At 38.1% G+C, this 17,821-nt stretch overlaps 1 protein-coding gene and 2 pseudogenes across 1 annotated transcript; 2 read left to right on the top strand and 1 right to left on the bottom strand.

Annotated features, from left to right (window-relative positions):
• The first annotated feature begins 128 nt into the window (after positions 1-128).
• Positions 129-3,213, top strand: LOC145625386 (receptor-like kinase TMK4 pseudogene; annotated as a pseudogene).
• A 1,949-nt stretch (positions 3,214-5,162) lies between these two features.
• On the bottom strand, positions 5,163-7,168 carry LOC145617120 (pentatricopeptide repeat-containing protein At3g25210, mitochondrial pseudogene; annotated as a pseudogene).
• A 7,811-nt stretch (positions 7,169-14,979) lies between these two features.
• LOC145624230 (putative glucan endo-1,3-beta-glucosidase A6) lies at positions 14,980-17,818 on the top strand. The gene is made up of 3 exons (XM_081677236.1): positions 14,980-15,206; positions 15,912-17,216; positions 17,315-17,818. Exons 1-3 carry the CDS (start codon positions 15,158-15,160, stop codon positions 17,353-17,355), a joined length of 1,395 nt encoding a protein of 464 aa, XP_081533362.1. The 5' UTR covers positions 14,980-15,157; the 3' UTR covers positions 17,356-17,818.
• Positions 17,819-17,821: the final 3 nt, after the last annotated feature.

The following is a 17,821-nucleotide window of genomic DNA, read 5'->3' as shown; positions in this document are numbered from 1 at the left end:
ATTCATTATTAATTAATTACCCCTCAAATTAAGCTCCCATCACAAAAACTTGCCTTCATTCTCTCCTCTTTTTCTCTCTTCACCTCCTTCATTCATTCATCCTCTCCTCTGGAGAGAGAGAGAGAGACATGGAAGAAGATGACGACAAACACCACACCACCACCACCACCATGGCGGTTATCGCTGTCGTCTTCTTCCTCTTTCTCTCCACCCTTTCCCTTGCCACCGCTGACGACGCAGCCATAATGAAGAAACTATCAACCACCTTAGACCCAACCCCTAACTGGTCAAGCTCCAACCCATGTAAATGGCAAGGCGTAAGTTGTGATTCCTCCAATCGAGTCATTTCCATTAGCCTCGCCTCTAGATCCATATCTGGTACCATACCCTCAGAAATCAACCAACTCTCTAGCCTACAATCTCTTTCTCTCCAAAACAACCACCTTACAGGCACCATCCCGCCCCTCGCTAACATGACTCAGCTTCAAGAGGTTTTCCTCGATGGTAACTCATTCTCTATCCTACCTTCCAACTTCTTAGTCGGCCTACCAAACCTCCAGACAGTAAGCATCAATGACAACCCTTTACCTACCTGGAGCATCCCCAGGGGGCTATCTGAGTCGTCCTCTTTGCAAGAGTTTCGCGCCTCTAATACAAACTTGGTTGGATCCATTCCTGACATGTTTGCGGCCTTGCCTAGCTTAAAAGACCTAAGACTCTCCTACAACAACCTCACCGGTTCCTTGCCTGACTCCTTCGCGGGGTCAGGCATTCAATTTGTATGCATAAACAATCAAAAACAAGGACTCTCTGGAGTCCTTGATGTGCTAGGAAAAATGCCTAGTTTAACACAACTATGGGTTCAACAAAATGCCTTCTTTGGTCCTATACCCGACCTTTCGAATTGCACCTCATTGTTCGATCTTCAACTGAGGGATAATCAATTAACCGGAGTTGTTCCACCTTCTTTGAGCAAACTACCTCATTTGGTAAACGTTTCTATGCAAAATAACAAGCTTCAAGGTCCAATGCCGGCTTTCGGGAGAGGTGTTCAAGTCTCCCTTGGGTTCACTAACAGTTTTTGTAAGGATACACCAGGCCCTTGTGATCCTCAAGTCACTGCATTGCTTGATATTGTAGGCTCCTTGGGTTACCCTAGCGATTTATCCGATTCGTGGAAAGGAAATGATGCTTGTAAGAATTGGGCTCATATAACTTGTGACTCTAAAGGGAATGTTGTTGTTGTGAACTTTGCTAAGCAGAATTGGGGTGGGTTAATCTCGCCGTCGTTTGCTAATCTAACTTCATTAACTTCAATCATTTTGAATGGTAATGATCTTGTTGGAACAATACCAAGTGTTTTAACTAACCTTAAAATGTTGCAAAAGTTTGATGTTTCTAACAACAACTTAACAGGAAAAGTACCTAACTTTTCTCAAACAGTTGAGGTTATAACTAATGGGAATCCTTTCTTAGGGACTAATGTTGATACTACTAAATCATTAAAGTCACCTCCTGATATGACGACTAACTCTCCTTCTAACACAAATGGTAGTCCTTCACATTCGTTGAAATCGCGTCTTTCTTCCTATGAGGTCGCAGGGATTGTTGTTGCTGCTATGGTTTTGGTACTAGCTGCAGGAGTTCTCTTGTACCCGCGTTTTAAGAGGTGGTTGTTTATGAAGGTGTATGGCTCAAATAAGTACAATTTTTACATGGGGAAGAAGAGTAAGGTGGAAGCTTTGAAGACGAGTCCAAATGGAAAATATTCTAAAGGAAGTCCAATTGATAAAAGTGGTATGCTAAGTAACGGGCAAATTTTGTTTGATCATGGTGATAACATCCCAATTGAAGTCCTTCGTGAGGTGACCGATAATTTCAGTGATAGTAACATTCTAGGCCGAGGAGGGTTTGGGATAGTTTACAAGGGAGTTCTTCAAGATGGGACTGGGATCGCGGTTAAGAGGATGGAATCTAACCTTCAAGGGTCTAAAGGGAAGAGCGAGTTTGAGGCAGAAATCACGGTTCTAACTAAGGTGAGACATAGGCATTTGGTGGCACTGTTAGGATATTGTGTCAATGGGAATGAGAGGATTGTGGTTTATGAGTATATGCCTCAAGGAACATTGGGACAACATCTTTTCGAGTATGATCAAGCAGGGCGATCCCCTCTCACGTGGAAACAAAGACTTGTGATCGCTTTGGATGTTGCTAGAGGTGTTGAATACCTTCATAGCTTGGCTCAACAAAGCTTTATTCATAGGGACTTAAAACCGTCAAATGTACTCCTTGGTGATAACATGAGAGCCAAGGTTTCGGACTTTGGATTGGTGAAATCTGCTTCCGATCAAGGAAAATACTCTTTGGAAACGCGTTTAGCAGGAACCTTTGGCTACCTTGCACCCGAATATGCAGGTAAGTAAGTTCATAAACCAATTCCCCTCCTTCCCATTTGATTTTTTAGTTTGAGATAAGCCAAAAATAAAAATGAAAAATATGAAGTTTTATTATGGATCTTTCTTACATTTGGCCTTCGATTTTTATTTCCAAAATGTTTTTTTTTTCCTTTCTTTTATGGCTTCGCTTTCTATGTATTCTGCCATATAACTCTCCATTTTGTAATTATATCAATAGTTATGCATGATTCTCATAACTAATTTGGCTTTTTTTTTTTGTTTAATTATGCAACATTTCAATGCAGCAACTGGAAGAGTAACAACCAAAGTCGATGTGTTTGCATTCGGAGTAGTCTTGATGGAGCTAATAACCGGTAGAAAAGCCTTAGACGAAAGCCTACCAGAAGAACAAGCACAATTATCAACCTGGTTCAGAAGAGTCCTCATCACCAAAGAAGGCATCAGAAAAGCCATAGACCCTAAACTCGAAACAGATGATGATGAAATTTTCGAAAGCATTTGCAAGGTGGCTGAGCTATCAGGGCACTGCACGACTAGGGAGCCACAACAACGGCCTGACATGAGTCACGCAGTTAATGTCCTATCTCCTCTGGTGGAGCAGTGGAGGCCTGCAGAGTCGGAAGGTGACAATGATTATGTTGGGATAAATATCGATATGAGTCTTCCTCAAGCTCTTCAGAGATGGCAAGCAGGCGAGACAACAACTATGAGTGGTTATAGTAGTGTAAATTATCATTCTAGTGCTCCTACTACACCACCAATGGGGGAAAGCTTTACCTACTTTGAAGGTCGATGATGAAATATTCTACTGATTTATGTGATGTTGTTATGTATATATTAGTGGCAAGCCCTTGGAAATGGTAGAGGTTGGTGGAGAGTGATGTTCTCATCTCATTGATGAGCCACAATTGTCGAATTTCAGCCTCTCGAGGGCTTTTTTATGCTTCAGATGTACATAGAGGTGTTATGAAAACATCGAATTGAAGATAATGAGTAATGTGTTTCAAAGAAAAACATTTGAGATTGGCTCTTTTGTCCGTCTAGCCCGTCTTAATATGAGTTTGGGTATCACTATTTGAGGTTATCGCGTAGGATAGTTAGGAATCATGTGGTGAGAAATTTCTCTTTTATTCTTGGTGGTCTTCTTCTACAAGTACTCAATTGAATTTAGTACTTTATATCATATCAGAGAGGAGAAAAAAAAAAAAAAAAAGCGATTGTTTTCTTAGGACATGTTTGTGATATGATTTGGAGTCTTCTTTATTCCAATAGGCAATTTATGTATGCAAGTGTTTTTGTTTTAAGTTCAAGTATTCCGTACTACATACTCCCTCTGTCCCTAATTGTTTGCTCCACTTTCCTTTTTAAGGTGTCCCCAAAAGATTGCCCCATACTACTTTTGGCATGTTTTCCCATATGCACTCTCTCTATCTCTCTCCTCATTGATATTTGTGTCAACCCATGTGCACCAATTTTTACCCAAAGCCTTAATAAAGTACATTTATAGTTTGGGGCAAACAATTAGGGACAGAGGGAGTATCAAGTACGGAGTACTGAATTTCAAAGGACTAACAAAACTGAAAGGCCAAAACAGATTAAATCTGGCTCATTAATTTTGGGGTAAGCAAGCTTCTACAATAAGTTCGGATTCAAATTATAGTAGTAGATAGGATTTCTTGTTCTTCAAATAAGATTGGATTGTTTTCCTTTGATCAGATCTAGTTCGGATAGAACTTGAAGTACATAATAAAAAGTAAAACTAACCCCAACTAAATAAATAGCTAACTCAGTACAATGCTGTAGCAATTAAGTGGTGATATGGTCTACATTCTAACTCATTCCTGAATAGACGACGAAAAGTCTAATTAATCAATAATCCTGTGAGGCTGTGACTACCCAACTATTGGAGTACCTACCTATTCAGTTCTCAAACTCTTCAAATCTTTGTTTTTCCAGGAATTAGTTTCTTCTTCAATAACAAGATTTGCCTATAAAATCCATTTACGAAATATGAACCAGTAATATTCTACTTTGACACGCCAGATCCTCCAAAGCAGAAGGTATAATCCTAATCTATCTCTTTCATTAATCAATACTCTATAGTCTGTAGTTGTATTCTTGAGACTAATGTTTCTATATATTTTCCCCCTCTGTTACTTGTAGTACCTTACGAAGTATGAACCAGCAATGTGCCCGGTAAGCTTAATTAGCAGCCTCCTACAATTCTGGAATAGCACTAGGAGCATGGAAGGATTTTAAAACATGCAGACCTTGCGGGAAGAAGGAGACGTACCTCTTGATGACGTTCACCTTGTCAGCAGAGTTGCTGGGAATGAGATTCGCACCTGCCTTCTACACTGATTGGCAACAACAATGAGACAACTTTGGATTTCAATTATCTTGCAGTCCCTGTTTATGCTACCCTTCAGATTGGAGATGTGATTGCTCACTTAAGAATAGTAACATTTCAAACAACCAAACATTGTAGTATTGTACTGTTTACACATTTCTGCATGAATTTTTACAAGTAGTCCTGTTCAAATTTCCATGCTTCTGGTTATAGATGCTTCTATGATTTAGGCCGCATCACAAATGAAGTACTTGCCAATTGTTAATTACAAATTAAAACAATAAAAGGTACAGATAAAAATCACTTGAATATCAATACATGCTTTAGTAACATCAAACCAGAACAATGATAATGTGTTCAATACTAATTAAAGAAAATACTTTTGGTCATATAATCCAGAAAAAAAAAAAAAAAAAAAAAAAAAAAAAAAAAATAAGGTTCATAACAGTAAAGAAAACTTACAGAAGATGCTATTTACAATATATGAAAACTTTGAAGCTCGAAGCATAGCTAGAAGTAACTATCTTTTCTATACATTGAGAGCTTACAAGAAGCTGTAATTGAGGGCCTGCTCTAGAGTGCCATGTCTGTATAACATTTGTAAGATTCGAATCCCATGGACATTGCACTGAAGACTGTGATGAGTAGGTCACTTAGACGGCTACAAACTAATCCAAGAAACCAACATAAAAATGATAATATATCCATCTATGGCTCGCTGAACCAAGAGAGACTTCCATTTGCACTTACAAACTAGCAGGCAATATCTGTGACCTGTAATTTCTCATATTCTGTAACCATAAAGAAGGCTCCAATAGCTTCCTGTATGAGTCCAATTTCTCAGCTAAAAGAAGGCAGGAAGCCGGAAACAGGTTGCTCACGCAATTGGATTTAAGACTCAACATTCCAGACCATCATATCACATTCTACAACTCCAAACTTTGCATATGGCCAATCATAGAATTGTTTCCATCGTCCTGACATGACACCCAAATGATCCAATATTATGCGACAAATTCCATTAATACCATGTAATTCTTAATTGATTAGCACAATACAGACCACAAGAACCAAGCACAAACAACATCCCCTACTACCGATCCACAAAATGCAAGGAATCCACCAGCTCATTATAAGTCCTCTCCCCCATTGCAACATCCTTCTTCCTAAACTCCTCAAGAAGCTCTAAAGCCTCAATACCCTTCCCATCCCTACACATCTCCTCCAACAATGTCCTATATGTCAACAAATCCGGTTTCAAAGAATTCTCCAACATATCACGCAAAACCTCAACCGCGTCCTCAAACTTCCTCTCCAATGCCAAACTACACACTAACACCATATACGCCCCACTCGAGGGCACCAACCCTTTCTCCCTCATCTCCTTAAAAAACCCAAACCCCTGCCACACCCTCCCCTTCTCACAACACCCCTTAAACAAATAGCCATAACTAAACGCATTGGGCTCACATCCATACAACCCCATCTCACGAAAGACTCGTACCGCCTCGTCAACCTGCAAACACTTAGCATAGGCCTTGATGATCATATTCAACACATAGGTATCCGGCACCACACCAAGCGCCTTCATCTGCTTACTCAAAGACCTCACAGCATTCAAATAAACATAACTAACATTCAACTTATTAAACTTCTTAAGCAAAACATTAAACAACATAGCATAAGTCTCCAAATTAGGCTTACAATCAATACTATCAGCCTTCATCATCTTCTTATAAACATCAAAAGCACGATTAAACAAACAACGATGAGAACAACAGAAACGAATCAAGGAATTGTAAAGGGGTAAACTAACAGGGCAAGCACCGGCGAGAACTTCCTCGAGGAGGGCTTCGGCGTGGCGGTGGCGGCGGCCGGCGACGGCGAGGTGGATCATGGTGAGGTAAGTGGAGGAGTCGTGGGTGTAGCCGCGTTGGTGGGAGGTCCAGCGGAAGATGTCGAAGGCTAAATCGGGGTCGGATTGGGAGTTTAAGGCGTGGTTTACGTCCGAAGGGGTGAACCCGGGTTTGAGGAAGTTGACCCATGTTTGGAATTGTTTTTCTGAGGGGGTTTGGGATTTGGGGAAGTGGGGTTGTGGTGGGGGTGGTGGGGTTGTGGAGAGATGGTGGTGGTGTAAAGGAGGAGAGAGAAAATGGCGGAGGTTGGTGGTGATGGTGCGGCGGAGGATGGTGGTTGTCATGGTGGTGGGAGGAGAGAGAAAGTGTAGGAAATGATGGATGAGTCAGAGTGTGGTATGGAGTAGAGAGAGAGAGATGTAGGAATGGGCCGAGTAGATTTGGGATGGAGTTTGGGCTTGGACACATTTGGACAAGCCATGTTGGTTCAATGTTTTCCATTACGTCATGTGGTGATAGTTTTTCCGATATTTCAGTATATTCCCTCCGTTTTTAAATAATTGTTATATTTTGATCAAACACGTATGTCGATAAATGAATTTGACCATAAATTTATCTTATTATATATCAATAAAATAATAGGAAAATTGATATTATGAAAGTATACATTATTACAAATACAACAATGTGTTATACAATAACATTTGTTTTTTATAGGTTAGTAAATTAATCGAGTCAAAACCATTATGTGAATAGTGAAAAAAAGTCAAATTGAAACTCTTATTAAATCATGAAAGGAGTACTCCTTTTGTCCCATGGAAACTGACAAAGTCAAACTTTGCACAATTGACGATACATTAATTTGACTTTATTTATATTAATTAAATTAAATATACGGTTGTTAAATATCTCCTTCGAATATCTAACTAACACCCGCAAAATAAAATAAAATTATTCGTTGTTTCTTTTAAGTGTTACACTTACTAAATCCGACCGTGTTTTTATAAGTGTTACACTTCCTTTTTTGGCAAAAAGCTACATTATATTTTATACCTCTCCTCTCATGGTCCCCACCCAAACCCACTACTATTTTTTATTATTATTATATCTCTCCTCTCACATTCATTACTTTTCAATAAACTATTAACCCTACTATCTTTTTTTCAATTTTTTAATACTCCAAAATACTCCAACCACCCTACTTTCCTCTTATTTTATCTAAGTCAAATAAATTGCCTAAAACTATGTACCCGTCAAAGTGTAACACTTAAAAAAACACGGAGGGAGTACGTATGTTTGTATTAATACCTATTGAACAACATATTTTATGTAAATTTATTTTCACTATGTTTGTAAAAAATTATAGTTGAAGTTGAATAAATGAATTTTGAAAAAAAAAAGTCCAACATCCCACTTATTTTGGGACGGAGGGAGTAATAATTCTTACGTAGGGAAGACAATGCAGTCCGGATTCAGCCTTGGTCCATTCAAAGAAAAAAAAAAACCGAGTTGAATCCGAGAAATAGTAATAATTTAAATTCGACTTTATTTACAAAAATCTGACTTCGAGTCAAAGAAGAGTCGGAGTTAGATTCGACTTATCCGATCCGACTCAAGCTTTCATATATATATATATATATATATATATATATATATATATATATATATATATATATATATATATATATATTGACATTGATTATGTATTTGGTTGCTATTGATAATTAGGTCAAAATAAAATTGAAAGTCGAGTTGAAGTCGAATGCTAGGATTTTTAGTTAGATTGGAGTCAGATGTAAGGTCAAACTTGCATTTGTCATCCCCGACTCTTAAGGGGGTGTTTGGTATGTATGGAGGAGGTAGGAGTATATATTACCTTGTTTGTTTTGTGGTAAGGGGAAATGTAGGTGGTATTGGGAATGGGAATAAAATTGCTCTATTCCCATGATTTTGTTACCTTGGGGGTAAGTAATAGAGATGGAAATTGGGAATAAAGTAAAAAGGGCCATTTTGTCATTAATGAAAGTTTAAGGATATAACATTAGTAAGGGTATTATTGTAAATTTGCAATTTTATTCTCAATCAATTCCCTTCCCAACCCACTCAAAGGATTGTCAATATTTTATTGAATTCCCAACTATATAAATAACAATTCAATTTCCATTCCTCTAATCCCCAAATTTTCATTTCCACTTGCCAAACGCTCCGTAAAGAGTATATTAAGTAACTTTTCTATTGAGTTTGTATTGATGTTTATGTCAAATATGTGTTTAGTGCAAGTTACATTACATGTTGTTTTTATCTATTGTAGCTGTTTATTTCACACATTAGCACAAATACATTTCAGTTGCTAACTAAAGTAAAGTTAGATGAATGCAAGGATTAAGGTTACATATCCAAAAGAAATAAATATAAAAAAAAAAATTAAAAAAAAATTTAAAAAAAAAAACACTTTGTCTCAATTTAATTGTTATACTCCATTATTTTTAGAATTTTTTTTTCTCTCCATCATTTCTCCCGAGGTTGAACACTTGCACTATTTTATCTCTAATTCATATTTTCCATGACATTTGTGAGGAAATTGTTTGTACTAAATAACAATTAAAATAAAACATAGCCTCGAGAAGTCAAGATCTCTATAAGATAAAAGAATCACTTATCTCATTATGCTTTGGTGCAACCTACCAAGAAAAAAAAAAAAAAAAAAAAAAAAAAAAAAAAAAAAAAAAAAAAGTGCTACTCAGTAGTTCAACTGCCGGGTATATTTAGCCGTTGAGACCCGGCACCCATTAGTCCATTACAACATAATTAAGCCATTAAATATTAGATAAGCAAAAAAGAATATTTGATGTTTCCACCCGTTGTAGATTTTTAGCTTAGATTACATTAATCTCTTATTTTATGCTAAAACAAGATTTAGGAAAAAGATGTAAAGTGTTAACATCTAACTTTTAAGCTTTTTCCTTTCAACTTTTTTGGTTTTTTTTTTTTTTTTTTTTTCCTTCTTATGTAAACATCAAGTTTTAGCCTTTTAGGCTTTCTTCTTTGCAATTGCAAAGTAACGTCCTTTTAATTAAATTTGGACCCACCAATAGGCAATAGTATACCCTCTTTGTTTTACTCCTATGGTTTTATAGCAGAAATTTCCCTTGATATAATACAGTAGCATCAAAGAAGCAACGTCATCTAAGAATAGTAGGGTGTAATGTTTAAGGTGTGTTTCCCACCAATGATGTCGTTTTCTAAACCAAGTCGTCGAGGAGAGCTAAGTCGTTGTACTAGTCATTAATGACTTGACTCTCTTCCCCAATACACAAGTCTCCCATCCCTAGTGTTAAGGACATCGATACCCTCAACCGGCCAAACCGGCTCTTTCAATAGTACGACTGCCCCTTTTATAAACATATACTTCCTCCGTGCTTTTTTACTTGACCCGCTTTGACTTTTACACTATTTATCACCCCTCCTTTGACCGCGTTTTGTGAATAATATGTAAGGAAAAACATATTTATGTTGATCATTTTGAATTCGTCTCAATAAGAACTATCATAATATATAACTTTTGTATTTTTTAATTATGGAGAATTAAAGTTATTAACCGTTAAAGTTTTGCATTGGCAAGCGTGATAAAAGAAACATGTCAAGTAAAAAAGAACAGAGGAAGTATGGAGTAATAAATTAGTTAATTGATATTAGCGATAATTTATTTTTTACAAATGATAAAATATTCCGTATTTGTTTTAGCTGAAGTGAATATGAGAATGACTTTGGTGGTTAATGGACTGATACGTACAACAGAAGTCATGTCTATCAAGAATAAATGGACAGAAAATTAGGCATTACTCCGTAGATTCAAAATCATAAATGTCTCGTATAGTCGTATATGTTCACCCTACATGTCTTGATGTCTACATAACCTAACTTTGTATTTTCTAATTGGATGATGGAATTATTTATCGGAGTATGTTCTATTAGATGGTAAGAATGTTGGATATGAGTATGGCAACACAGGGGAAAGTCTGCACCTACCTCGCTCGTTTCGTATCTTTGATTTAGTGCTTTGTATTCCTTTTATCCCTAAAATTTGAAGATACTATTAATGTTTTAAAATGAAGGAAAGGGGATGTTATGGCTATAGCTTGTCATAATTATTGTTTACAAATATATGGGTTATTTATTTATTTATTTATTTTTAATTACGACCTCCGTTACATATTATTTGCAACGATTAGATATTTTTCCTCTCTACTTTTTGTCAAATCGTTGCAAATAATATGTAATGAAGGTAGTATGTAACAATATTTGAGTTGTTCAAGTGCATTGCTTTTCTCTTATTGTATTGAATTAGAATGTATTACAAAGTTTCTGATTGAGTAGTAGGTTGATGATAATTTTTTATATCTTGAGGTGTCATTTCTACTATTTCTTGGCAATTAACCCATCATTTGGATTAGACTAATTAAAGAATATATTGTTGTACAAGATATCAATCAATCAATCAATCAAAGCCTTAATCCCAAAAGTGGGGTCGGCTAACATGAACCAAATTTGATTATTCCGTGTAGTCATCAACATAAATCTTTCTCCTCCATCCCTTACGATCCAAAACTTCATCCTCACGTAAATCCATGCACTTCATATCCTTCCTCACTCCTTCCAACCAAGTCATCTTTGGTCTCCCTCTTCCTCGTTTAATCCCTCCATGGTCCCACTCTTCCACTCTTCGCACCGGTGCACCCTCGGGTCTCCGTCTTACATGTCCAAACCAACGCAGACGATTTTCCCTTAATTTATCTACAATGCCCGCCACACCTACTTTCTTGCGAATAACCTCATTTCTGATTCTATCTCTTAAAGTGTTTCCACACATCCACCTTAACATGCGCATTTCCGTAACCTCCATCTTTTTAATATGCTCTTTCTTAGAAGCCCAACATTCTGTACCATAGAGCAACACTGGTCTTATGGCAGTCCTGTAGAATTTTCCCTTCAACTTTAAGGGAATGCTGCGGTCGCATAACACTCCCGTGGCCGCTCTCCATTTAAGCCACCCTGACTTAATCCTGTGGGTCACGTCTTGATCAATGTCACCATTCTTCTGGATGATCGACCCTAGGTACTTAAAACATTCACTCATGGTCAAATCCTTTCCATCCAAACTCACCACTTCATTGCTTGTCCCCCTCTGAGTGCCAAAACGACATACCAAATATTCAGTCTTACTCCGACTTAGCTTAAACCCTCTAGATTCCAACCTTTGCCTCCATTGCTCCAACTTGACATTAACCCCATCCTTAGTCTCATCCACCAAAACGATATCATCTGCGAACAGCATACACCATGGAACCTCATCTTGAATTGGTCTAGTTAATTCATCTAGAACCGTTGCAAAAAGAAAAGGGCTTAATGCAGACCCTTGATGCAATCCGATTGTAATAGGGAAATCTTTTGTCAACCCTCCGCATGTCCTCACATTTGTTGACACATCCCGATACATATCCTTAACTAGGTCTACATACCTTCGTGGGATACCTTTCTTCAACATTGCCCACCAAAGTATCTCTCTTGGCACCTTGTCATATGCCTTCTCTAAATCAATAAAGACCATATGAAGATCTTTCTTCTTTACCCTATAAAACTCCATCATTTGTCTTATCAAATGGATTGCCTCCATAGTAGATCTCCCAGGCATAAAACCAAATTGGTTATCTGAAATGCTTGTGCATGCCCTCAACCTTTGTTCAATCACCCTTTCCCACAACTTCATAGTATGGCTCATAAGCTTAATTCCTCGATAGTTAGAACAATCTTGAGCGTCTCCTTTGTTTTTATAAACCGGGACCAAGGTGCTCTTCCTCCAATCTTGTGGGATCCTTGTAGCCGTCCATATCTTGTTGAAAAGGTTTGTTAACCAATCAATACCAATCTTACCCAAACACCTCCACACCTCTATCGGTACCCCATCAGGGCCAACCGCCTTCTTAGGTTTCATCTTCCTCAGTGCAATCTCCACCTCTACTCTCCTAATCCTTCGCACATACTCCATGTTGATTTCTTCATCACTCATAGAGGTATCTCCTATCACAACTCCATTACTTCCATTAAATAATTCATCGAAGTACCTCTTCCACCTGTCCTTGATGCCCTCCTCTTGCACTAGGACCATTTGGTTCTTATCTTTGACACACTTCACCATGCCAATATCCTTCCTTGCCTCTTGTCTTCTCTTTTCCATCTTATAAATGATCCTTTCTCCCTCCTTGGAATCAAGCTTTTCATAAACCTCCTGATATGCCTTTTCTTTTGCTTGGCGAACAGCTGCCTTTGCCTTGCTCTTAGCCTCCTTATACGCTGCAAAGGTTTCATCACTCCTACATTTTCCTAAGGCTTGATAGCATTCCCTTTTTTGCTTAATTACTGCTTTCACCTCTTCATTCCACCACGAAGTATCTCTCTGTACCGAAGTTCTTCCCCTTACTTCCCCTAAGACCTCTTTGGCCACTCTTAGGAAACAGTTCTTCATTCGTAACCAAGTCATGTCCGGATCCACCTCTCCATCCCAATCCGCTTCTTCAATTACCTTTGCTGTAAAAACCTTAGCTTTTGCATCCCTTAGGGTCCACCATCTTATCCTTGGTTCTTCTTGTCTAACTTTTTTCTTCGCCTTCTCTTTCAGACGAATAGTCATTACCAATAGCCGGTGTTGGGTGACCACACTCTCCCCTGGGATAACCTTACAGTTTATGCAACTTTGTCTATCTATGCTCCTTGTGAGCAGGAAGTCTATTTGAGTTGCATTTGCTCCATTCCGAAAAGTTATCAAGTGTGAATCCCTCTTCTTAAACCAAGTATTAGCCAAAATTAAATCATATGATTGGGCAAAATCCATAATAGCTTCACCACCGGCGTCCCTCTGCCCATACCCAAAGCCTCCATGGACACTCTCATAGCCATCTCGGCTCGCCCCAACGTGCCCATTTAGATCCCCTCCAATATATAACTTCTCTGAGTGGTGGACACCCTGCACCACCTCGTCTAGGTCCTCCCAAAATTGTCGTTTCTCTTCTGCATCTAAACCCACTTGGGGAGCATAAGCACTGATAACATTCACAATCTCCTTGCCACATAGCAACTTCAGCCTTATCAACCTATCGTTCTTCCGATAGACCTCGATCACCTCTTTTGCCAACCTCTCATCGAGAACCACACCAACTCCGTTCCTAGCTCCACCATTCCTTGTTCTGTGGCTCGTTTCTTGCCCAACATACCATACCTTATACCCCAAAACCAAGCCTCGAGCTCCTTCTCCTGTCCATCTTGTCTCTTGGAGGCACATGATGTTCACGCGTCGTCTTTTCATTACTTCTACCAATTCTGCTGATTTTCCCGTAAGAGACCCCACATTCCAAGAACCAATCCGCAAACTAAATTCTTTTCTCCCACGCTCCCTCCTGATCCCAACTCCAAGCCCTTGATTATTTGACACCACAATTGGGCAATATGGCGCGTCGCTTCTGGGCGACGACCTAGCAACCCTTACATACTTATCACTGCACCCGGGTCTGGGAAGTGCAGCGCGTCGCTCAGTAGGGAACGCCCCAATGGCACGCCCTTGCTCATTTGACACCACACTCGGGCAATGTGGCGCGTCGCTTCTGGGCGACGACCTAGCAACCCTTGCATACTTATCACTACACCCGGGTCTAGGAAGTGCAGCGCGTCGCTGAGTAGGGAACGCCCCCACGAAAATATCTGTTTGGCTCATGTCATGGGATGTGACGAAGTTTTATACTGGCTGTCACTGGCCTACCGTAACCCTCCTCCTTTATCCAGGCTTGGGACTGTTGTACAAGATATAAAGTGAAAAATGTCATGAGTAAAGATAGAATATGATGTTTTGCGTTTTGCTCACCTTGTTGCAAACATGACATGTAATTCATCAACATACAAGTTGTATCGTTGACATTGTCTCCAAGCATACTATTTTGGCTAAGGATCAATTTATCAAAACCTTATTTACACACCCAAATTATCTTTATCCTTCCGTTGTTACAACTTATTTCACTTATCTAGTTATCTTCACTAATCTTAGAAAAATATGCGTCTAATATATCAAAAACATTATCATATACCAAGATGATTCTCCCTGTCAATAAAACACACCAATAATAACGATACTTCCCATAAAAACCACAAACCAAATGTCGCAATTAATAAGAAACCGAGTATCGAAAACATCAATTTAAGCGGTCCAACTAGGATTCTCCAAGAAGCTTCAAATAAATTTAGTGGCTACACGAGATTATATGTCATAGTACTAGGCCTACAAGCAATTAACAATCAACAAATTTATCAAACCCTTCATAATAAGGTTTATTTTAAGGCTGCTTCCCTTTTCTTTATATTTAGGCCCCATTTTCTTCAGCTCTTGTCTACTCTTTCACTTTCCACTTTCTCTCTCCTCTTTTTCCTCCCATTTTTATAGTACACAAGCTATCTACAAATCAACTGTAGAAGAGCTTCTACCATTAACAATGAAGCTCTTTAATCTCTGCTTCTTTTCTTTGCTACTTTCTATTTCAAGTAAGTTTTCTCTTCATTTTTTATTGGAATGTTTCTGTTTTAGCATTAAATTGGTTGGAATTTATGTATTTTTTTAAGCATTTGTTTCTATATCTGTTTTATGATAGTTATAAATATAATGGTAAAAGAGTTAGATTATGTAAGAGAGATTTTTGTTTGTCATTTTGTTCTGAATGTTGCTGGCATTATGTTTGATCTGAAATTACATTTCATTTTTTATTTTTTTTTGGATTTTTCTGCAGTATTTTATTTAATTTTTAAGATCTAGAAGTTATGGGGTTTTTGTTATAATGTGTTTTCATGTATATATTTTGGTAGAAAATAAAGCAACTGGGTGTTTTTCCTTACGACTTTCATGCTCATTTTGTTTGTTTCCAAGTTTTGAACTTTTCTGGGTTTTATTTTGCCTGTATTGTGTTGTTTATTAGCTCAATCTTATCTGAGTTCTATGGTTTTGTGGTTGGTTGAATTAACTAGTTTAATTCCCGTGCAATGTGCGATTTTTATATATATACAATGTTTGGTTTGAATCTTGTGTTGTATAAAAAAAAATATTCAGGATTTATAGATTTTCAATGATGAGAAAGTCAGAAAGTGTGACAGCATTTATAGATAGAAGATGATTAAATTTGCAACTATCTTGTGATATAATAATTGGATATTTCATTCAATCTATCAATTAAAACCAATTTGAATTAATTTCAGGTGCTGCAACATTTTCTCCAAAGGTTGGTGTGAATTATGGTACATTAGGCAATAACTTACCAAAACCAACCAAATCAGTTGAACTTATCAAAAGCCTTAAAGCTGGGAGGGTCAAACTTTATAGCCCAGACCCAGAAATTCTTACTGCCCTTGGTGGTACAAACCTTCAAGTCTCAATCATGGTTCCGAATGAGATCATTTCGAATATTTCGACCAACCAAAAAATGGCTAATGATTGGATTAAGACCAATTTGGTTGCTTATCCTCATACCTTGATTAGGTATGTTCTTGTTGGGAATGAAATTCTTAGTTTCATGACTGACGCTGATAAAAAGACTTGGCATGATCTAGTCCCGGCTATGCGGAAAATCCAATATGCCCTCAAGGTGAATGGCATCCGCAAAGTCAAAGTTGGGACAACATTGGCAATGGATGTCCTTGAATCGTCGTACCCACCCTCAAATGGCACCTTTAGGTCTGATATTGCTGATACTGTGATGAAGCCAATGTTGCAGTTTCTCAGCAATACTAAGTCATTTCTCTTTATAGACTGCTACCCGTATTTTGCTTGGTCGCAGAGCTATAAGACTATCAGCCTAGATTATGCATTGTTTAATGGTGGTGTAACCTACAAAGACCCTGGTAGTGGGTTGACATATACCAATTTGCTTGATCAAATGCTTGATTCTGTTCATTTTGCGATGAAGAAGCTTGGGTACCCGGATATTAGAATCTGGATTGCTGAAACAGGTTGGCCGAATGGTGGTGATATTGACCAAATTGGAGCTAATGTCTACAATGCTGCTACTTACAATAGAAATTTGGTTCAAAAGTTGAATGCTAAACCCTCGGTTGGAACTCCTGCTATGCCTGGTGCTGTTTTGCCTACCTTCGTATTTGCTTTGTTTAATGAGAACCAAAAGGGTGGTCCGGGTACTGAGCGACATTGGGGACAATTTTACCCAAATGGGTCAACTGTTTATCCAATTGATTTGACAGGGAAGACCCCTGTTTCATCTTATCCGCCTTTGCCAAAACCGGATAACAATGAGCCATATAAGGGGAAGATATGGTGTGTAGTGGCCAGCGACGCTAACATTACTCAACTAGCAGATGCAGTAACATATGCCTGTGGTCAAGGAAAAGGAACTTGTTCTGCTATCCAGCCTAAGGGAAACTGTTACAATCCGAATTCATTAGTTTCTCATGCTAGCTATGCATTTAGCTCATATTTCTCACAAATGAAGAGTCAAGGTGGTACTTGTTATTTCAATGGGCTTGCTGTGCAGACTGCCAAGGATCCTAGTGAGTTTTTTGCTTAATCTTTCGAGTACTAATCTTTCACAGTTTTCCGTTGTTTTGTTAGTCTAACATGCTGCATAAACTTATGATCGTCCTTTCAGGTTCTGGTAAATGCAAGTATCCGAGTGTTACCCTTCCTTGAGGGTGGTAGTGAATCAAGTTGGAAGCAGAACAAGAATTCAGTGCCTCTATTAACGGCGAATAATCTTATAGTGGTATTAGATTAACTTAATTCTTGGGGCAGTGATTTGGGTGCCGATATGCTTCTGATGATTGAACTTCAGGAAATTATACAAACCAGTTGATTGAAGCTCCTCTTGGATAATTTTAGTGCACATCAAAATCACTTCCCATGTTTTGGTACCATTCTTTTCTAAGATGCCTTTTTCGGCTTTTTGTATCAAGTTTTGGTGCTTGTATCTATCACAGGCACATCTTCTTGAGGAATGGCTGTAATTTTTCAATTATTAGCAATTTGACTAATTATTTTGTTGATCTTAGGCATGGTTTTAGTATAATAATTTCGGCACTAGTGCTTTTCTTTTTGTCATTATCATTCTTCATATTCTATGTTAGTAATGTGATCATTTTGTTGATTTTTCTTAGGT

Source organism: Chenopodium album, chromosome 3 (assembly GCF_948465745.1).
Source record: "Chenopodium album chromosome 3, dcCheAlbu1.1, whole genome shotgun sequence".
NCBI lineage: Eukaryota > Viridiplantae > Streptophyta > Magnoliopsida > Caryophyllales > Amaranthaceae > Chenopodium > Chenopodium album.
Note: the sequence above shows the minus strand (reverse complement) of the source record. Positions and strands in the feature narration are given on the sequence as shown.